The 23,029-nt window shown below is 45.7% G+C and overlaps 1 protein-coding gene across 1 annotated transcript in view; it reads right to left on the bottom strand.

The window, feature by feature from the left end:
- MYO1E (myosin IE) overlaps positions 1–23,029 on the bottom strand; it is a 211,984-nt gene that overhangs the window by 4,374 nt on the left and 184,581 nt on the right. The window contains exons 24-27 of the mRNA XM_047863927.1: positions 22,493–22,650; positions 19,502–19,594; positions 16,570–16,771; positions 1,674–1,843 (exon numbers count right to left, since the gene is read on the bottom strand). Of these exons, the coding sequence (XP_047719883.1) occupies positions 1,674–1,843; positions 16,570–16,771; positions 19,502–19,594; positions 22,493–22,650 (623 nt within the window). The remainder of the gene's footprint in view (positions 1–1,673; positions 1,844–16,569; positions 16,772–19,501; positions 19,595–22,492; positions 22,651–23,029) is intronic.

Below are 23,029 nucleotides of genomic sequence, written 5' to 3'. Positions count from 1 at the left end.
AAATTCAACATTTAAGGAGACCACTTGATATATATATTATATATAACATACATACGTGCATATAGTCATCTATTTTCCATTCTTACAAAAATGAGACTACAGTCTGTATAACCTTTTTGCCTTTTCTCATGAACATTTTTCCATTTCAGTAAATATAGTATTGCATCATTATCTTTAATAAAAATGTTTGTCATTGAAGTTCACTAAATGGATATAGCAAAGCTTATTTAACCCAATCTTTGTTACTGGGTAATTGGTCATTTCCAGTATTTTTGCTGAACAAAGCTGGTGATAAAAATTCTATTTGTGTTTACTAAGCATTTATTTCAGCCTTTAATTCTACTCCGACACTTTGGAGGAAGGATACTAAATGGCTAAAATATTAAAATCTATAGCAAGCTAGATGGCTATCTAGTTTCATGATAGATCAAACTATTTGATGAGATCAAAATAATGTCCAGAGGTCTTTTAGAAGGAGGTCAGTCCAGGGACCTAGAAGTCTCCTATGAGCTCATGTGATCAAGGAGTTTGATAATAACCCCCTTCCTGGAACTGTGTGTCCTGGCCACCTCTTCCCGAAGGCTAGTCTTACCAAGGCCCGTTTCACTCAGTTTGTCCTTGCTCTGTTCGTAATGGCTTCCCCACTGTACACAAGTCCTCCTCAGCCTGACATTCAGGGTCCTCCACTACCAGGACACTCCTGGCTTCCTCTTGTCTCCTGGGAGATCTTGCACCGTGGTTGAGCATTGGCTTACTTTCGTAAAGTGACCTGCTCTTTCTGCCCTCCATGGCTTCTCTGTCCCATTCCTCACAAATGCCATTTCCTTCATGGTGTTTTTGAATATCCTAAGTCAGGAGTTCTCGTTTTAAAAGTACTTCCATAAGCACTAATGTTTGGTCATATGTATATCACATTCTAACTTCTCTACCAAATTAATAAGGCATTCAGCCAAGCTCACAGCCTTTTTTTTTTTTTTTTTTTTTTTCCAAGAGAGAGACAGAGATTGGGAGAGGGAGACAAAGAGAAAATTAAGCAGACTCCATGCTCAGCATGGAGCCCAACACAGGGCTCTATCTTGCAACCTTGAGATCATGACCTGAGCTGAAAGCGAGAGTTGGAAGCTTAACCGAATGAGCCCCCCAGACTACTTTTATAACAGATATTACAGGTTGTCTCCCTGGCTTCCATTCCATCTACCATCATTATGAGGAGGCCACCAAGTTTGGGTGGGATAGTCTTAACAACCATTTCCAAAGAAGTCCCTGCCACACCTAACTTACCACAGGTACAGCCTTTGCCTTGCTAGAGATTCAGGGATGGGCACATGAGCAACTGGGTCTAATGAGAGTAAAATCTAGGACTTTTGTCCAATGGCTAAGAGAAGTTTCAGGGATAAAGCAGATTTCAAACACAATTTGATCTGTTTGCATGGCAACCATTTCATTGCCATGACGGAAAACAGCCTAAGAAGGGAGCAAATACAAAGAAAGCAGAGCTGATAGATCGATCGATAGATAGCTGGAGCCCTGATCAAACTGAGCATGAAGCCCTAGCCTATCGCTGCAAGTTTCAATTAGAGGAACCTATAAATTCCCTTCATGTTTAAACTAGTTTTTATGGCAATGACACTGAATATTCTTTAGGACGCTGTCTCAGCCAGCCATGCACTTACCTTCTTTGATGATATCGATAATGTCATTGGCATTGAAGCTGAGTTCATCTGTGTCCTGAGCATCGTAGGCATACAGAGCCTTGCACTGTGGCACCTGAGGCTTAGGCTTGGGCTGGGGCTTGGGTCTGCCCCCTGCTGGGGGAGGCCGACTGGTCGTTTGTCTCCGGACACTGTGGAGAGAGTGAAGGCAGGTAAGAGAAGGGACCTAACAGGAGGCAGCACCATATGGTGGTCTGGAGCAAGGGGCCAGCACTAGCCTGCTCAAGTTCAAATCCAGCTCTGTCCTTACAAGATACGCCACTCCGTAAACTTTCTCTGAAATTAAAAATGCACCCCCCACAACTTCAGAAACAGAATTTTTCACCAGTGCCATAGAAGCATGTGGTGTTTCTCCTCAACAGCAGTCCTTCCCAGAATCAACCACCACCCTACATTTTGTATTAATGACTGCTTTTCTTTGTGGTTTTACCACACACACAAGTATCCCTAAACAGTACACATAGTTTGCCTGTTTTTTTAACTGTATAAAAGGAATCATGTTTTATCACTCGCTCCATTTTCGAGATGTACCCTGGTGATGCATGAATGTAGTGGCCATGCATTCTAATGGCCTTATACTCTTCCATTGCATGACTATGTCACAATTTACTTATGGACTCCACTGTAGATAGTTGTTTGGGATGATTCCAGTTTCTACTATTACAAAAAAAAAAAAAAAAAAATGCTTTGAATTTTTTTTTTTTTTTTTTTTTTTGAGAGAGGGTGTAAGTGAGCAAGGGGCAGAGAGACAGAATTCCACAAGGGGCAGAGAGAGAGAGAGAGAGAAGTCAGGCTCACCCGAAGTGGGGCTCAAACTCACAAACTAAGATTGTGACCTGAGCTGAAGTTAGATGCTGAACTGACTGAGCCACCCAGGCGCCCTCTGCTTTGAATATTCTGGTGCGAGAATTTAACCAGAGCAATTTCTCAACCTCAGTACAACTAACCTCTGGGGCCAGATAATTCTCTGTTGTGGGGCTGTCCTATGGACCACAGGTGGTTAGCAGCATCCCTGGACTCTAGCCATTGGGTGCCAGTAGCATCCCCCCCTCTTCATGGTGATGATCAAAAACAGCTCTAGCACTAGAATCCTAATCTGAATCTTCTAGCTTTAAATGTATTGTTTGTATACACTGTATTGCCTCCAGTCTCCATGCATACAGTCTCAAAGGCATAGAGCTATAGCTTGTGAGATCTTTAAACTTATATCTGAAACAACTATCTGTTAAATATGTTCATAAAAAGCATTTAGAGAAAAAAAAAAGGGAATACAAGCTGGTGCAACCACACTGGAAAACAGTATGGAGGTTCCCCCAAAAAACTAAAAATAGAACTACTCTACCACCCAGCAACTGCACTACTAGGTATTTATCCAAGGGATACAGGTGTGTTTCAAAGGGACACATGCACCCCAATGTTTATAGCAGCACTATCCACAATAGCCAAAGTATGGAAAGAGCCCAAAGGTCCACCGATGGATGAATGGATAAAGAAGATGTGGTATACACACACACACACACACACACACACAATGGAGTATTACTCGGCAATCAAAAAGAATGAAATCTTGCCATTTGCAACTACGTGGATGGAACTGGAGGGTATTATGCTAAGTGAAATTAGAGAAAGACAAATATCATATGACTTCACACATATGAGGACTTTAAGAGAACAGATGAACATAAGGGAAGGGAAACTAATATAAAAGCAGGGAGGGGGACAAAACAGAAGAGACATAAATATGGAGAACAAACTGGGGTTACTGGAGGGGTTGTGGGAGGGAGGATGGGCTAAATGGGTAAGGGGCACTAAGGAATCCACTCCTGACATCATTGTTGCACTATATGCTAACTAATTTGGATGTAAATTAAAAAAAGAAAATTAAAAAGAAAAAAGGGACGAAGAAAACATTTTCATCAAGGACAAACCAGGTTAAGCCTACATCATTTGCTTACAAAAGAAAACAAGTTGGAAACAGGAAGAAATAGAAAATTTGAACAGACCCATAACCAGAAAAAGAAATTGAATTAGTAATCACAAATCTCCCAAAAATCAAAAGTCCAGGGCCAGATGGCTTTCCAGGTGAATTCTACCAAACATTTGAAGAGTTCACACCTATTCTCTTGAAGCTGTTCCAAAAAATAGAAATGGAAGGAAAACTTCCAAAGTCTTTCTATGAAGCCAGCATTACCTTGATTCCAAAACCAGACAAACACCACACTAAAAAGGAGAACTATAGACCAATCTCCTTGATAAACATGGATGCAAAAATCCTCAACAAGATACTAACCAAATGGATCCAACAATACATTAAAAAAATCATTCACCACAACCAAGTGGGATTTATACCTGGGATCCAGGGCTGGTTCAATATCTGCAAAACAATCAATGTGATTCATCATATCAATAAAAGAAAGGACAAGAACCACATGATCCTCTCAGCAGATGCAGAGAAAGCATTGGACAAAATACAGCCTCCTTTCCTGATTAAAAAAACCCTCAAGAAGGAAGGATAGAAGGATTATACCTCAAGATCATAAAAGCCATATATGAAAGACCCACTGCTAATATCCTCAATGGGGAAAACCTGAAAGCTTTCCCCCTAAGGTCAGGAACATGACAGGGATGTCCACTCTCACCACTGTTATTCGACATAGTATTGGAAGTCTTAGCCTCAGCAGTCAGACAACACAAAGGGATAAAAGGCATCCAAACCGGCCAGGAGGAGGTCAAATTTTCACTCTTTGCAGATGACATGATACTCTATATGGAAAACCCAAAAGATTCCACCAAAAAAACCTGCTAGAACTGATCTATGAATTCAGCAAAGTGGCAGGATATAAAACCAATGCACAGGATCAGTTGCATTCTTATACACCAATAATGAAGCAACAGAAAGAGAAATCAAGGAATCGATCCCATTTACAATTGTACCAAAAACTATAAAATACCTAGGAATAAACATAACCAAAGAGGTGAAAAACCTATACCCTAAAAATTATAGAAAGCTTATGAGAGAAATTGAAGAAGACACACAAAAAAAGTGGGAAAATATTCCATGCTCCTGGATAGGAAGAACAAATATTGTTAAAATGCTAATACTATCCAAAGCAATCTACATATTCAGTGCAGTACCTATTCAAAATAACACCAGCATTCTTCACAGAGCTAGAACAAATAATCCTAAAATTTGTATGGAACCAGAAAAGACCTCGAATAGCCAAAGCAATCTTCAAAAAGAAAACCGAAGCTGGAGGCATCACAATCCCGGACCTCACGATGTATTACAAAGCTGTAATCGTCAAGACAGTATGGTACTGGCACAAAAACAGACACTCAGATCAATGGAACAGAATAGAGAACCCACCAATGTATGACCGACTAATCTTTGACAAAGCAGGAAAGAATATCCAATGGAATAAAGACAGTCTCTTCAGCAAGTGGTGCTGGAAAACTGGACAGTGACATGCAGAAAAATGAACCTGTACCACTTTCTTACCATACACAAAGATAAACTCAAAATGGATGAAAGACCTAAACGTAAGACAGGAAGCCATCAAAATCCTCGAGGAGAAAGCAGGCAAAAACCTCTTTGACCTCGGCCGCAGCAACTTCTTACTCAACACGTCTCTGGAGGCAAGGGAAACAAAAGCAAAAATGAACTATGGGGACCTCATCAAAATAAAAAGCTTCTGCACAGTGAAGGAAACAATCATCAAAACTAAAAGCCAACTGATGGAATGGGAGAAGATATTTGCAAATGACATATCAGATAAAGGGTTAGTATCCAAAATCTATAGAGAATTTATCAAACTCAACACCCAAAAAACAAATAATCCAGTGACAAAATGGGCAAAAGACACAAATAGACATTTCTCCAAGAAGACATCCAGATGGCAAACAGACCCAAGGAAAAAATGCTCAACATCACTCATCATCATGGAAATACAAATCAAAACCAGAATGAGATACTACCTTACACCTGTCAGAATGGCTAACATTAACAACTCAGGCAACACCAGATGTTGGCGAGGAGGCAGAGAAAAAGGATCTGTTTTGCACTGCTGGTGGGAATGCAAACTGGTGCAGCCACTCTGGAAAATAGTATGAAGGTTCCTCAAAAAACTAAAAATAGAACTACCGTATGACCCAGCAATTGCACTAGTAGGTATTTATCCAAGGGATACAGGTGTGCTGTTTTGAAGGCGCACGTGCATCCCCATGTTTATAGCAGCACTATCAACAATAGCCAAAGTACGGAAAGAGCCCAAATGTCCATCGATGGATGAATGGATAAAAAAGATGTGTATACATACAATGGAGGATTACTCAGCAATCAAAAAGAATGAAATCTTGCCATTTGCAAGTATGTGGATGTAACTCGCGGGTATTATGCTAAGCGAAATTAGAGAAAGACAAATATATGACTACACTCATGAGGATTTTAAGATACAAAACAGATGAACATAAGGGAAGGGAAGCAAAAATAAAAACACGGAGGGGGACAAAACATAAGAGACTCAAATATAGAGAACAGAGGGTTACTGGAGGGGTTGTGGGATGGGGGGATGGGCTAAATTGGTAAGGGGCATTAAGGAATCTACTCCTGAAATCATTGTTGCACTATATGCTAAGTTGGATGTAAATTAAAAAATAATTAAAGGGGGGAAAGAAAGTTACGTTTAAGGTTTCTTTTCAGAGGAATTGGGTGGCACTCCACTTGGTGGCTGTTGACACCTGTGGAAGGAAGAAGGAAAAGGGAGGGTCTTTCCCTGGGCCTGCGTCCTGGAAGGGAAAGCACACCCAGTTTTGATCTGTGATCTCAGGAGGCCAGAGTTGCTCTGTCTTTGCTGCGGCCCCATGACAGTAGATGGGTGCTGATGAGCGAGTTAGATCTGGTGGGGAGGGGGGACTGGCTGCCACCTGGGGAGGTAGGACTGTTCCTGTCAGGGTGGGATTTCGGGGGCTCCCTGTGTGGGAGGGAGCAAACCCTAAGGTTACTCAGGCTCCATTCTTCTTAGGTCAACCCCCATCCCTATCTTCCCACCTACCACCAAGCACTTTTCTTTTATCCTGGAGGAAAAGTATCTTATAGATGATTAGCCTGACATAATTTCCTCCCTAGTCCACTGGAAATCCCCATTCCCTCCTAGAGAAGTGCTTGCCTCTCTGAAAGCTGGCCAGGCAAGCAGGCTCTTAATTAAGCAACCTATATATTAGGGATGTGTCAGCATTTGGTTAATAAGAGCCATTAGCCTGCGTACCAGAAGTCATCTGATTTCCCAGCAATAAGGAAGGGGGAGTGGAGGAGGGTGTGCATTAGAATACCCTGGGAGGGAGAGAAGCCACCAGCCTGGCAGTTGCAGGGCACAGGATTGGAACATTGCACACACACACACACACACACTCCCCCCCCCCCCCCCCGCCAGATATTCATAGAAGGAGAAGACTTGGACTCTCTTATGTCCAGGGAGGAAACCTACAAACATTAGTTAGTGCAGGTTGATAAGGCCTCTGGGCCCATGAGTACTGGGACTTGGGTGTCGTCCCTGGGAAAAGGGGGCCAGGGGGGCCTCTTAGTGGGGAGACAAAGCTGGATGATGCTCTGAAATGTAGGACTATCCTCCCTGCAGCAGTCCTGGGAGTCACCTCCTGGCTCCTCTGCCCATCGCCTCCAGCTCTGACCCAGCCCTGGCACTTCCTCCCCCTCCATGTCCGGTTTTTTCCTTTCTGGGCTCCCTGAATATCCCCCCAACTCAGTGTCTATTAGTTCACTTCACCCTCCACAAAAAATACTAACAGTTTCTCCTTGCTCTTGGGAAATGGACCAAAACCCTTCATGAAGCCTACAAAGTCCCTGCCAGGTGTGGTCCCCACTGGTTCCCAGCCTCATGTCCTGCCACAGGCCACGCTGCTGTCTTCCTACCTTTAGGAGCCCTGACTGGCGTTAGGACACTGAGTTCACATATTCCTAGATTACATCATCTTTACTGGTAAAGACCATGCTTTCCCCCAAAGATCAGGAGCAAAACAGGGAGGTCAGCTCTCACCACCTGTTCAGTACTGCATTGGAAGCTCTAGCAAGAACGATCAGTCAAGAAAAATAAAAGGCATTCACACTGGAAACAAGTGAAAATACCTCTATGTGCAGATGAGATGATCTTGCATATAGAAAATCCTAAGGAATGCACTGCACTAAAAAACTAGGAGAACCAATAAACACGTTCAGCAAGATTAGAGAACACAAGACGGAGAAAACAATTCCATTTATAATACATGCCATTTAACCAATTTAACAAAAGGATTCTATTTTTACGAAATACCCAGAAAAGGTTAATCTATAATGACAGAAAGCAGATTAGTGGTTGCCTGGGGCTGAGGCTGGGGGTTGGAGGCAGTGACTGCTAATGGGAAGGAGGTGTCTTTTGGGGATGATGAAAATTCGAAAATTAGATTCTGATGGGGGCACCTGGCTGGCTCAGTTGGTAGAGCATGTGACTCCTGATCTCGGTGTTATGAGTTTGAGCCCCACACTGGGTACAGGGATTACTTAAATTAAAACAAAACAAAACAAAACAAAACACCCAAAATCCCAACAGTTGAATGGTACTTTAAAAAGGTTCATTTAATGGTATATAAATTATATCTCAAAACAATCTGCTTAAAAAAAAAAAAAGTAACTTACACAGACCCCTTTTGGCTCAGCACCACACTGCTGACACCCAGAGTGACCTCAGCCACTCTGAGACGGCAGACACCAGGTGTCCCAGAACCGGGGCAGGCTGGAGAAGGAGATGGAGGTAGGGAGGACTGTTGAAACACCTATTTGAACACAGCCACTGCGTGGTATTTGGTCCCAAGGCATCAGAGGATAAATCGAAGTAAACCCAATCAAGGTAAAACCTCAAGGGTTACTGGCGGATTTGGGTTCCCCTGTAGGCCCTTGGCAACAGTTGGCTTGATTGTCCCAGGCCCCAGACAGCGGCTCCCACGCTTTACCAACGTAAAACCATCTGGCTATTTACTACTTGGCTAAACGGGGTTCACTGTGCTTCCCAGGTGGGAGCATAAAGAGTCCAGGCAGCTTTGAGATGAGGCATTGTTTGCTGCGGAACAAGAGTGTGGACTGGAAGACTGTGTTTGATGGGGAATAGATGTGGAGGTTGGGAATAGCTCTGCATTTTGCATTAAGGAAGTGTCTGTTTAAAGTTTATTTATATTGAGAGGGAGAGGGAGAGAGTGTGGCTAAGGGAGGGGCAGAGGGAGAGGGAGATGAAGAATCCCAAGTAGGCCTCACACCATCAGCGCAGAGCCCCAGGCAGGGCTCAAACTCACAAACCGTGAGATCGTGAGCTGAGCTGAAATCAAGAGTCGGACGCTTAACTGATGGAGTCACTGAGGCACCCCCAGGGAAGTGTCTGTTTAGACAACGAACCCTAAGGTCACTATGGTCTGGCTCTTTCCTGTTTAAATGTCCTCTGTGACCAGGACGGAGTACAACTCTTCCAGCAGGGCAGCCAGTGACAGCAAAATCTTCCTGGCCGGTTCCTGCTCCCTCATTCTCACATCTGAGCATGGTTTCACTCTTGTGAGTGTGGGCAGAAGGGACGTTGTCTGGGAACCCCTGCCTATAGCTGTATGAAATATAAACTCGCCTGGGCTGTGGCTGTGCACTGTGCTAGGCATTTTCACAGACGTGGCCTCACTTAATTTCACAACACTCCCGTGAAATGACCACTGTAGGTTCCTGGGACTTCCTGCCGGTCTCATCCCTAGACGCCACAATAACAGACGCATAAGGCTCCCAGAGCTCCAGCCACACAGACCTTTGAAACCAACTTGCCAAGGACCTACATGGGAACCCAAATCCCCCAGTAATCCTTGAGGTCCCTTGGTCTGATGTCCCCTCGGCCCACCCCTGCCCTAAGCAGCACTGCTAATGCCTGCTCAGCCTTCAGATCTCATTTCAAACCCCCCACCACATCCTGGGCAGCTCACACCTGCTCAGAGCAGGGGGTCCATGTGGCAGTCCAGGGACCTATGTCACCATTCAGCTGACTCCCTCTTAGGACCAAAGGTTCCATGGGGGCAGGGACTGGGCCTCTTCATGTTCACCACTGTAGCCCCCGGACCTGGCACCAGGCCCGGGAACACTGCGTGGCCTCAGTCTGCACATTCTCATGGAATGACCGTGTGCAGGAGTAGGAGGGACACTGCACTGGCTGAAGAGTCAGTGCGCCGGGTGTGAGGCCCAGTTTGGCCACTGGCGGGCATGTGGCTTGGGGATGTCGCTTCACCTCTTTAAGGATCAGCGTCTTCATCTGTAAAAAAGGGAGATTCAGGCAATGGTCCAGGTTCTTTTTCTAATTCTTAGAATGCTTTCTAGAGCGCTCTCAACAAAATCTCTACGGTCAGAGGTACCACGGTACACAGGAAGTCTGTGCTGATGAAGAGACTGCTGCCTCCACATTTCACCACATTGCAGACCCAGAAACCATCGCAGAAAGCAGTCGGGAGGGACAGCCATTTTCCTAGCTCTATCTTAGACTGATGCAGCCTTAAACCCACACAATCTCTTTTGCATCACTAGGTGGCGATCCTGTGTAATCAATAATGGGGAGAGATCATGACTAGGAGCTGCCAGAAATTGATTAATGAGGCCTTTTAGGTGCCTGGAGCCTCCACTTGCGGCCAAGGGGCGGTTGGTCAATGCAGTGAAGGAGGGATTCAGACTTGCCCACACAGCAAACACGACCCTCCCGCTCAGGCGGCTGGCACTGGCTCGTCCAGCCCAGGAGAGAGGGTTGTTAGGCCATCGGGAATTCTGTGAGTCGTTAAACAACGGCCACTGTTAAAGATTAAACGGAACACACTTACAAGTGACAAAATTAAAAGCACAAGCAAAAACTACTCATCACTCAACCCTTCCTAATTCTTTTGCTACATTTCATTTCTGTCTCTGCACTCGAGGTTAAAAACGTCTGGTTGCTTAAGTCTGGTGGGAACACTCGGTAACGGTGTGTGGCTGCACATCTCTTCCCAAGCCCGAGGCCGGTGTGGTCATGACGGTAGCCTGGCACTGGCCATGGCGAGTAGAAACTGGCAAACTGAGCACGACTCAGGCCCTTTGGTGTGTGGACAGCCAGTCGTTCAGCAGCACACTGCTGTCCTCACACTGTTGTGCTCCGCCTGGATGTGTTCTGTAACACACATGCGGGACTCAGATAATTTTGGCACGTGACATTTGCACGCCTACTAAGCGTTACAGGATTGAAAACTGTGTTAGAAAAACAATCATGTCATTGGGCTAATGGGGGTTGGAGCAAGAATTTCAGACTCACAGCAACGGTTCTTTTTCTTGTTGCCATTTCAATAATAAGTGTTCATGTTATACATATTAACACGTAGTTGCAAACTGCCATGTCACTGAGCAAACTGTCTCCTTCTAGGTAACTTCTGCACAATGTAATCCAGTTTTCCTGTTACTGCTTGACCATCATTTTGGGAGAATTTGTACACACTTCCCACTTGAGCATATCTCTCCCCCAGTAAGAAGACAAACACAGGAAGAAACTGAGTTACAGCAGCCTGTTTTTACAGCAGGTCGTTTTCTGAGTTGGGCATCAGACCTCTGATGCCATCACATTATAACCCACACCACGAGGTTTCCCAAGTCATCAAGCGCCTTCCATCCAGGCTGCTTTGGAAAAACCACGCTGCTGGAGAAGTCCTGTCTTAGTGACTGAAGAAGACCTTTGCCCTGAGACCTCAGGATAACGACTGACACTTGAACCCTCACAGACAACTGCTCGATCTCACAAGATGCCGAAAGCCCATGAGAAAGCAAAACCGCAAATGACGTCAATGGTGACAAGGCTCCCTAAAGTGAGTGTTCATGCATTTGCTCTTTCCTGGTAACGTCTGTCACTTTCCATGGGATGTTAGCTGTTACGGTGACTGGAGCAGAGGATGTTCAACTAGAAAAAGATGGAGTCATAGTATAGCTGGAGAAGAGGTTGTGGACTTTTTTACATGGTCCAAATGCAAGAGCGTCTGTTGCAAGCTTTTCCTCACGGCTGCTTTGCTGTTGCTCTGCACCCACAGCGAGCGGCAGAGCTCTTCCATACGTGTGTGAAGGGGAAGGTGTCTCCCTCACTGGTCCCCTTGTCTGGCTTTCCTAGGCCACCTATTTCCCCTGTTAAAGCTGCAATGCCTGAAGCTTAGACCCTCAAGGGGTCCAGAGATTTGAGTTCTTGAGACTAAAGCCGCCTTTCAATCCTAGGAGAATATTAATATTATCCAGGGTGCCTGGGTGGCTCAGTCGGTTAGGTATCTGACTCTTGGTTTTGGCTCAGGTCATGATCTCACGGTTTTTGAGTTCAAGCCCCAATTCTGGTTTTGTGCTGACAGCGCACAGCCTGCTTGGGATTTCGGACGCTCTCTCCCTCTCTCTCTGCCCCTCCCTTATATGTACACATGCATACATGTGTCCTCTCTCTCAAAACACATAAACTTTAAAAAAAGAATATTAACATTTCCCTATAAGACCGAAGGACATGAGTAACAGTAGTAAAACCAATACAGATAAACTTTCAAGTTGCATCATGCTTGTGGTTTACAAAGCCCTTATTTAATCAAGAAACCCTGAGGAGTGGGCTTTAACATTATATTATTATCGCTATTGTACAGTTGAGGACACCAAGGTGTAGAAACATTAGGTGCCAAACATGAGGAAGCACAGCTGGTAAGTGTCCAGCGTGTGGCACAGAAAAGGCATGTGGCTCAGTAAATATTTGAGGAACGAATCAATGAAGGAACGAACAAATGAAATGGGACGGAAACCCGGTTCCTGCAACTGTGACCCCTGTGCTCTCTGCACACCACCAGGCCACCTTCTGTGAACGTTTCAGAGCTCCCACACCTCTGGGGCGGCTGGGTGTAGCTAGTCTATGCCAGGGGGAGCTGGGATTGAGCTTTCTAAGATCACTGCTTTGTTCTGCAGATGTGAGATTTATGTCTTGAAATTCCAAGAAGGAAAATAATGGCATTTTATTTCATTGGCTATTTGAAATATGCTGTATTCCAAAAGGTTGAATCTATAAACATTACTGGAAATGTGGGAATGGATGCCAGGAATTCCTAAGCCTCATGTCTGCCTCGGCCAGGATACGGCTGCTGCTCCTGTAGATTATGGGTTGAGAAATATTGCTATTGGACATTTGTTGGAAATTTTAAGCCGCCTGAAAATATGACTCCATTAGGAGAATCCTGTCAAGAGACATACAGGCAGCATTTGAATTTTTCTATCGATCCCTCCCCCTTTGTGGCATGGCAAGAAGCCCAACCACTGAGCACTTTCAATATTTTTCTATTTCTCCTACTTCTAGTTGGATTAATCTCTGGAGTATCTTGAAATTTCCTGAAGTTGCCCTCCCATGAAATGGACCATAGGATTAAAGAGGCCAACAGAAAAGGTATTTCCAGTCTGGGTTTTAATGCTTCCAGTGATGAAATGGAGTCAGATTATGTACGTCTCAGCTATAGGAGGGATAACCGAAAGCACACGTGACTGGCAAATCGTGTTCCTATGAAATCAGAGCAAAGGCTGATGAATGAAATGTTTGTATGATTCTTGCTTAACCTGTTCTCTTTCTGGATTCTCAGGAAAGACCTTGAACCTGATACAGACATTTCAAAAGGTATGCTAAGAGACTGCAGGGTAACGATTCCCTCTACATCTTTCCTAGTTTCCCTGGACAATAACAATGAGGACGACAGTAAGAATAGCCACCATGTCCCAAACGTGGCGAGCCAAGGGTAAAGGATCCAGTTGGGATGGTAATTAATTTAGCAAAGGCTTCATGCTCTCTCCAAAAAAACCTGGCTGAACCTAAAATAAACTGACAAAGACTTTCCTGAATTAACTTGAGGTGCTAATTATACCATTTGATTTTATCCACATTACATGATCCAAAAGAAATGATTGCTTATGCTAAATACGTCTATAAAGAAAAGTGCATTGGGGGTGGGAAAGGGAAAGGGAAGATAAGCCCAAGAGTACGAAAGCCCGAGGAGCAAAAGACCGCGGAAACCTTGCCTTTATAGATTGGCACCTTCAAGGTCACTGTTTGGAACTGTGACGTTTCACAGGAATTTTTGTGTTTATGGAAAGGCTTAAGTTTGGGATCCCAAAGGCTGCTGTTTGCTGCAACAACCTGCTGTGCAATGAAGGCAACTCATGTTTTCTTGGCCAAGAGGAGCTATTAAATGCAGGTGACCCCGAGGCTTCTGAAATGTCTAAGGCATGCCGAAGGTCACTGGCCACGTTAGAAATGATTTTAATTTTCACTTGATGTGTTTCAGAAAATAACTATGAAGAAAAAGTTCAGACCTTTGACCAGAGTACAATTTTCTAAGGAATGTTTGCACTACAGCAGATTTAAGTGTACAAGGAGGAGGGTAGAAGGGATTCTTGCAGCTCCTGGACTCAGTGTGCCTACTAAGAGAACAGACCACAGAAGGTCAGGAAAATCTTACTGCCTGGTAGCCAGCTGTGAAGGTGCCCTCTCTGTCCAGCCTCATAGCCATCGCCACGCCACATTATGTACGCCTGATCTTCAGACCAAGAGGTGGCAAAGGGTACGCTAAGACTCAAATAGGGAGCCACGCAGCTGAGGGCTGGAAGGGAGCAGCCTCAGTTAAGACACTATGTTCCTAAATTGCCTGCCTTTGGCTGACAGATGCTAGCAGTTGGCTGGTGTGCAAGTCTGTAACTTGCAAAGCAGGGCTGGAAAGATGGTTTTGCTTGCCAAGGCCAATGCAAGTAGGAAGCTAACAGACAGAGCTAAGAGATTTGATGCATTTTGTTGATTGATTGATTTTAATTCTCGGCCTACTTTGGGACACGAACCTCAACGCGGGCCCAGGAAGAATTGTTTGATTATTTTCATTAGGTCCATCCATCTGAATAGTGTAGGTCTGGGTTATGGAGTAAAAATCTTAATTCTGCCTCAACAGCACCCTCTCAATTCACTTGTACACAGAATCTTTCCTGGCTTTATCAGTTAGAGAACAGATGCCTTTAGAGGAGTGCTTTTCAAAATGTGGTCCCTGGATCAGTAGCAGCAGCAACAGCAGCTGAGAACTTGATAGAAATGTAAATTCTTGGGCACCGCCCTGGACCTACTGAGTCAGACTCTGGAAGTGGGCCAGTGAGTTCTCCAGGTGATTCTGTGCACATTAAAGTCGGAGAACTACTGCTTTTGATCAAGCCAATCAGGCAGGCCATGATCGTTGGAACTGGTGGGAGGCAGCGACTTACACAAAAGTGGGGGGTAGGTGTGGAGAGAGATCCAGGGTAGAGTGGCATCATCTCTACTGACAGCCATCTGTACCAAACTAAGGTGTTTTCCTATCTGGAGCCCAAATGAGGTGAGACTTGCCAGGGGAAGAGGAACCCCAGGAGAACATGGTTAAGCTTGTAAAAGCTTTGTGGTCTTTAGAAGGAAGCTGACAAGGCAGGAAAAACATCTTGTAATGGGAAATGGAGGTGAATGGCAGGAGCTGTTGTCTCTCTCCCAGCACTGCTCTATTGCATCCACGAGTCTCCCGACCACATCTGAAACTCCATCATGGTGGAGCCACGGAGAGAATGGAAGATGCAGGCAGGCATGAGAAAGGGGAAGAGTGGGCTGGAGCAGGCCCACTCTTGGGTTCAGTGAAGAAAACCACTCTACCATGGAGAATCATGTGGAGTTGGAGGACTCCTTCAACGTCACTAGTTCAGCCTCGGTGAGATAATGATTCTATCATCATCACCACCACCACCACCACCATCACTGTCATCAAGCCCCCGCGGACCGAGTGGCTCCTACATGCCCAGTATCATGCTGGGTATTTAATGTATATTATTTCTAGTCCTCCCAACAACGTGCACGCATGGTGGCCATTACATCAGTGTATACATGAGGAGAAAAAGCTCAGGGAGGGTAAGCAGCAGGTCCAATATTAGCTAGGTAATAGGGACTGAAATAAGACCCTCATCCTTATCTGGTACCTGACAACCTCACTCTACAGTACATCTGCTTGCTTATTTCCATCCACCCCATGCCTGAATACTTCTGGGGGCAAGGTACTCCTTACATCCTAGGGCAGTTCATCTTTGGGGTTCTAGAATGCCCCTTTGTTTACTGATGCCAAAAGCTACTTCCTGGCAGAGATCACTTACACGTCTTTGAGTGGGCCTGTTTTATGCCTGGTGACTCCACAGGACGTGTCCAACCGCCTTTCCACACTAGTAACTCTTTGAATATCAATACAGAGTTCTAGAAGTCTTTACTTCCTCCAGCTAAAAACCCGGGGTTTCTTTTTGTCACTCTTCATTTTCAGTTCTAGAAAGGCTACGAGGCTCTCATTTTAAAGCCCTGAAGATATGTATTCATAAAAGCATCTATACCTCGTACAATGCTGGGATGTTATTCTTAGTGTTCCTAATGGCTCTTCGAGCTGTAGTGTTTATGCAGCAGCAGGCACAGACATAAATCAAAACCCCATCATTCCTCAGCCACGCCAGAGAGCAAGATAGGTCACAGAGTAATTGAATCTCAGGGCTGAAGGGGACCCTCTTCTGATGATCATGATAAGCCGTCTCCAGAGAATGAGTTGTATGCTGTCAACCTGGCTGGTACTTTTACGAATGCCAACCACGAGCCTCATGGCCTTGGGTCCTGGATTATACCACGCAGGTGGAAAACAACTTTAGAACCATGTATAGACAGCCCAAAGAAATCCCCGGACCTTGCTGTGATGGATGGAGATAGAGGTCACCAACTTCATCTATAGGGGGTGGGACCCTTACCCGGCAGCACCCTGATCTGGGACCTTAAGGAAATCCAAGCTCTCCGGCGTCTGTGACACTCGGTCTGAGCCGGTGGACTGCTGCCGTGGCAAGGGTGGACGGGCCATGGAGGTGTACAGACTTTTCTGATTTAACCTCTGGTTTCCAGGAGCGTGGGGATGTGGCACAAATTGGTTTTTGATGACTCCGTTCTGATGGTAACCTAGGGAGAGAAAAACGGGAGAAAACAAAGCTTACATCTTCTGATCTGCTTAAAGGCTCTCCATCGCCAGGCCTCAGTTTTCCCATCTGAAAATACAGAGGACATGACTGCAAATATGTTGTGAGGGACAAAGCTGATACACTGTAAGCTGCCTAGCAAGTGCCTGGAACATAGCAGACACTCACACATGCTTGTTGAATTGGGTAGCAGAATCACCAGATGTTCATTCAGGCTTTCAAAGCCCACATGCAAGGAAAGGTAAGCTTGCAATGAGTTGGCAGGCACATTCTTAGATCTAAGAAAAATTATGAGGCTATGATTCAAGAGGGCTGGCAGGCAGCTGTTTAAACAGTTGGACGTCCATTTTCAAGGGGTCAGTCTTGGGTGTCCTCTGCAGGAGTCCCCTGTGGGAGGTAGAGGGAGCACTCTACACAGGCAGGGAAATGTGGCCACTGGTTGGATCAATCCAGATAGGGCAAACTCTCGTAGCCAAACAACTGTTCCTAGTCAAGACCACATTATCTGTTAAGTAATGGAATATGGTGATGGGCTCCAAACCACAGGCCTTGGCCAAAAGGGGCATTATCTTTCCATTGTATGTGTGATCTCTTCTTCTCCCTTACCTCTTCTCCCACTGACAGATCTGGGCAAGAATGAAGAACAAGACTTCCCCAGGCCCATTTTGGTAAACCTCCTATAAAACCTCTTCCAACTGAATTAAGAAAAGAACTCTTTGGTACAGGTGGGATGACCGTCAGTTTATAAGAGAGACCAGCAGGTCAGATTGGGTTCTGCCTAGGTTAGCTCTGTTGACCTTGAACAAGATATATGACCTTTCAGTGTGTCAGTTTCTTCATTAAAGAAACAAGGAGCTTGGTGGTTGCCAAGGAGAGGGGCAAACCAGAGCAGGACGTGCTGTAGGGCTATGAAATTAAAGGGGGGGGGGGGTGTCACAGATGGGCTGCTCCATGCTGCGCGTGACCCATTCACCCTCGTTAAGTTCAGAAATTAAGAATAAGCACCTAGAAGCGTTCACAGCAGCTTCATAGACCTATTTCATGTCCTTTGAATCCAGTAAGAAATTCTGGCTTCTATTTTGAATGCTTTTAAAATTCCATTCTTCTACTCATTTTTATTATATGTTACAATAAAAGCATGGTTTGTGATAGGCTGAGAAAGAAAGAAGGAAAGAAATTAAGGGGCACCCGGGTGGCTCAGTTGGTTAGGCATCCAACTTCAGCTTGGGTCATGAAATCGCAGTTCGTGGGTTCAAGCACCGTGTCGGGCCCCACACTGGCAGTGCAGAGCCTGCTTGGGATTCTCTCTCTCTCTCTGCCCCTACTCTGCTCACCTTTCTTTCTCTCAACATAAATAAAAACAAAACAAAACAAAACAAGAAATTAAGAAAAGAAAGGAAAAAAACCCAACCTTGTTCCTTCACCACAGATAGTGTGAGAAAGGCTGATAAAAGGGATTCAGGTCCAACTGCCTCATTTTATTGACAAAAACGGTCACGTAGAGGGGTTGGGAGCCGAGCTCAAGGTCGGGTATTTGGTCTGAGACAACTTTGGCCAACCTAAGCTGAGGCAAATGAACTTTCCAGGTGGTCTGGCCAGGATTCTGCACAGGGGCGGGGCGGGGCTGGGGGGGGGGGGGGGTGGGCGCCAGCACGTAAGTAGTACCACAATATTATAGTGGCTCTCTTAGGTTCCTTTATGCTTGGATTTTCTTTAAGGGTAAAGGCAGAGGGGAGGAAAGAGAGCTGGGCAGAAAGCATGGGGACTCCCAAAGAGATCTGAATTAGTTTTTTCCTGCTAGGCACGGGTGTCCATATTTTAGCATATAGCTTCGAGATTGCAGAGCAGGAGATGAAAGAAATGCTTTTCCCTGCTTACTTCAGACACTGCTATTTCCTTGTCTGGGATGATTTAAGTGTGGTCCTAAGGTGACCGTTTCAGACCCAGACTCCTGAACTTACAAACACCCAATATTCTGGGGGCAGCTCTTTATTAACTGAATTTTGTGAGTGAGGGAAAAACATCTTGTGCATTTTGAGAGTGCTCTTAAAACACTAAATGGATTTTTCCAGGCAAAGAGTCTTGCATTGACTCAGGTTTGGATTTTATTGACCTGCGTGCTGTATTTTTATCATAAAATATGAGAAATATGAAACTTAAGGTTTAAAAAAATTTTTTTGTATCAATTTTGTAATTCTTTGAGATATTCCTTTGTTTTTTGGAATACAGTGCCTATCTGACTGAAAATAAAAATTTTCCACTTATTCATGAAGCTCTTAACTAGTTGCAAAATATCATCGTGATACTTGGCGGGAACAGAGTGCTGGTGGAGGGGTTATCGCCAGCGAACTCCTAGCCCCACAAAGGCCACATCCTCCCAACTGAAAAGCTGACAACATCCTGGTTGCCATGGACAAGGAACTCCTTTTTCTTTTACTGATGTAAGAAGTCTTCCCTTTGGGAGTAATATTGCTAGGTAATGAAATCCAGATCGTTAACTCAGCCTCAGTTCAGTCTCACGAGCTCATGCTTTTCCTGCATTTTGGGGTCACAAGCAGGGCCATTATGCTGGCGGGAGTGCATCTGGCACTGCAATGGCTCATGGCTGGGTAATATGTGCGCATTTATCTGCTAATGGGTTTCTTCCCAGATACATTTTACAAATGATGGGTCCAGGTTAGTGGTCCTGGTCTCGGGCACACGCTGGATTTACCTGGAGGGGGAGGGGCGGCTCTCATTGGGTAGTTGGCATTGTGCGTCCCACCGGAATAACCTTTGTTTTGAATTGTGTTCCTTCTGGTAGGACCTGAAACAAACAAACAAGACAAAGTCAAAATCAGTACCACTGGTTGGTTTTATGGCTTCTGATGGTTTCTTGCTTATGGAAAACTTTCGAGAAGTGTGGAATCCAGGTTCCAGCCAGATATGCAAGGAGCCTGCATACAGAAGGGACAGTTGAGGGAAGTACTGTCTTAGTAGCTATGGGACAGGAGGGGCCAGAAGACATGTCGATGGACCCACGGTGTTGAAATGTTAGAGACAATGGCTTTACAGTCTTACAAAAGCGTTTCTATTTCTGTGGGCTTTCAAAAGAGATGGGTGGGACATTTTAACGTTTGCACTCGTGGTCTGAACACAGCACGGAATGAACCCGTGAGTGCTGCCCGTCACGGTCACTGGCAAGAAGCACATCTCAGCGCTCACTGTACATCAGTGTAGGGTCAAGAGCCTTCCGATGAAAACAGAGACCACAGAGGGTAGAAGACTTGTACTTCTGACACAGACGTGAGGAGTTAGAAAATGAACTGGTGGTCCATGGAACCCCACTGTGGGTCAGAACTGGGCCTGGGGCGGCCAAAAGAACACTGCCGGGCAGAGGAGATGGCACCTCTGCAGAGACATGTATTACAAAGGAAACCAATAGATAGGTCTCCAGTAGGACATGAAGGAAGGCAGGATCAAACCAGAAGAGGGGTGCAGAGGGAATTTCTTGCAAAGAGAAGGGCTGAGGAACTGAGAGGGATGGGAGGTGAGAAGGCACGAACAACACAAAATGAAGGAGGTCCTGAGGTCCGGGGAAAAGGGGAAGCGGCCTGGTGAGGGTTTCCCTCTCAGTACCTAGATTCCTTCCCTCCTGATTAGGGGACGTTCCACTTCGGGGCCTACTGAACACTGTTCACAACCCGCTGGTTATCTGTTGCTCTTCTTTGCCAGGCTCTGAGCCCAAAGGACTGCTTCACCTGGGCCAAGAGGCCTCTGCATTCCAGTTGGGTTTGGCCAGGAGGAGGTATTGGCAGGAGATCAGAGTGGGGAGACACAGAATCTTTTTTTTTTTTTTAATTTTTTAAATGTTTATTTATTTTTGAGAGAGACAGAGACAGAGCTTGAGCAGGGGAGGGGCAGAGAGAGAGAGGGAGACACAGAATCCGAAGCAGGCTACAGGCTCCGAGCTGCCAGCACAGAGTCCGACGCGGGGCTGGAACCCACGGACCGTGAGATCATGGCCTGAGCCGAAGTCGGTCATCCAACCGACTGAGCCACCCAGGCGCCAAGGAGACACAGAATCTTAAGCAGGCTCCAGGCTCCAAGCTATCAGCACAGAGCCTGACGCAGGGCTTAAACCCATGAATCACGAAATCATGACTTGAGCCAAAGTCAGACACTTAACTGACTAAGCCACTCAGGCATCCCAAGAATCCGTGTATTTAAAAGCGTCTTCAAAAACTGCTGTCTGGGGGCGCCTGGGTGGCTTAACTGGTTAAGCATCTGACTCTTGGTTTCAGCTCAGGTCATGCTCTTATGGTTCGTGAGGTTAAGCCCCATGTTGGGCCCTGCGCTGAAAGTGTGGAGCCTGGTTGGGATTCTCTCTCTTCTTCTCTCTCTGCCCCTCGTGTGCTCTCCCTCCCTCTCTCTCAAAATAAATAAACTTAAAAAAAAAAAAAAGAGAAAAATTAAAACAAAACCCAAAAGATCTGCTGTCTGTTTTCTGTAAGTACCAACTGATACAGACACACCAACATGTTCTGTGTGTCTATTTGTCTGTATTGTATTAGTGACTTACAGCATATGCCAGCGTGTACCTTCGTAGACAGATTTCATAAAGGCCTCCTTTATACCTAGCATCCATTTGTTGTACGCATGGAGAAAATTCTATAAAGAGATCTACAGTAGATGAAAGCATAGCATACACGATTACTCTACGCTGTACATTACAAACATTGCTAATAAATAGAAAAAGAATCAAAGGTTGGTGAAGGAGTTAGTGCAGTGCGGTGGCAGGACGGGTTTTCCAGGTAAGTGCTGGTTCTATGGTGGAAGGAGGAGCCATTAGCTCTGATGCACAGTAATACAGTGAAACCCGGCTAAGGGCTGGTAAAACGTGGTCAATTTCTTCTAACTGCCAGAAAAGGTAATGTTTGTACTGTTGACAAGATCTGACTGGAATGGGCTGGACATATGAAGCTAACAAGCTGATTTATTTTTTTAAAAAAATTAAAAAAATTTTTTTTTTCAACATTTATTTATTTTTGGGACAGAGAGAGACAGAGCATGAACGGGGGAGGGGCAGAGAGAGAGGGAGACACAGAATCGGAAACAGGCTCCAGGCTCTGAGCCATCAGCCCAGAGCCTGACGCGGGGCTCGAACTCACGGACCTCGAGATCGTGACCTGGCTGAAGTCGGGCGCTTAACCGACTGCGCCACCCAGGCGCCCCAAAAAAATTTTTTTAAATGTTTATTTATTTTTGAGACAGAGAGAGACAGAGCATGAATGGGGGAGGGTCAGAGAGAGAGGGAGACACAGAATCTGAGGCAGGCTCCAGGCTCCGGGCTGTCAGCACAGAGCCCGACGTGGGACTCGAACTCACAGACCATGAGATCATGACCTTGAGCTGAAGTCGGATGCTCAACCGACTAAGCCACCCAGGCTCCCCTGATTTATTTTAAACACAGTATTTGTAATCCCAGGATTGCTATACCTAAGTGCGAAATTATCCAGAAAGGTTTAACCTGCTCATTTGCCTCGATGTTGGTTTGGTTGGAAATGCTTCAATGTCAAGTAAACCCCAACCCCAGGAAGCAGTAAATGTACTGGTTCTCTGCCTCGCAGAGCCCCATGAGCATCTCGTAGGAAACAAGTCTGGCCCCGAGCAGGGTGAGGGAGGGCCAGGCGGTGGTCCTGCCACGGGCCCCGTGCACACTTACGGGAATTCTTGGGCAGGCCTGGTCCGATGCTGACCTGCAGCACTTTGTTACTGGGCTTGAGGATGGCCAGGTCACCGAAGCCTTGGTGGAACTGCACTTGCCGGGAGCCCCCTGCACTCCAGGGACCCCAGTTTTCCTTTTTCAACTTGAGTTCAAGCCTGTGACGAGGATATTTGTTAGTAACAAGTGAGAAAATGGTGCTCGCAGACCCCAACATGGAGTTTTCTGCTGCTGGGCAAGCGTGCTCTAAAACTAGGCAAACCCAGGTCATCTGAGCCGGCCCGGGGCCCTCGAACGCAGACAACGTACATGGGTGTGGGACAGCGGCGTGCTAAGCCCCGACCAGAGGCAGAAGTATCTGGGGCCCAGCAAGCATCCGTGAGAAACCAGTTGGTGAGGGAGGTACCCCATTATAGGTACCAATGTCACTCCATCAGGTGAACTCAGGTGGGTCTGCCGAGCGGATGAAAGGGAAGGGACACTCTCCAGGCCACATTATTGTGGAGCGTCACTGTGCCTCTCTGATTTCCCTCGGTC

This window comes from Prionailurus viverrinus, chromosome B3 (genome assembly GCF_022837055.1).
Source record: "Prionailurus viverrinus isolate Anna chromosome B3, UM_Priviv_1.0, whole genome shotgun sequence".
In the NCBI taxonomy this organism is placed as follows: Eukaryota; Metazoa; Chordata; class Mammalia; order Carnivora; family Felidae; genus Prionailurus; species Prionailurus viverrinus.
This window is presented reverse-complemented; position numbering and strand designations above follow the sequence as displayed.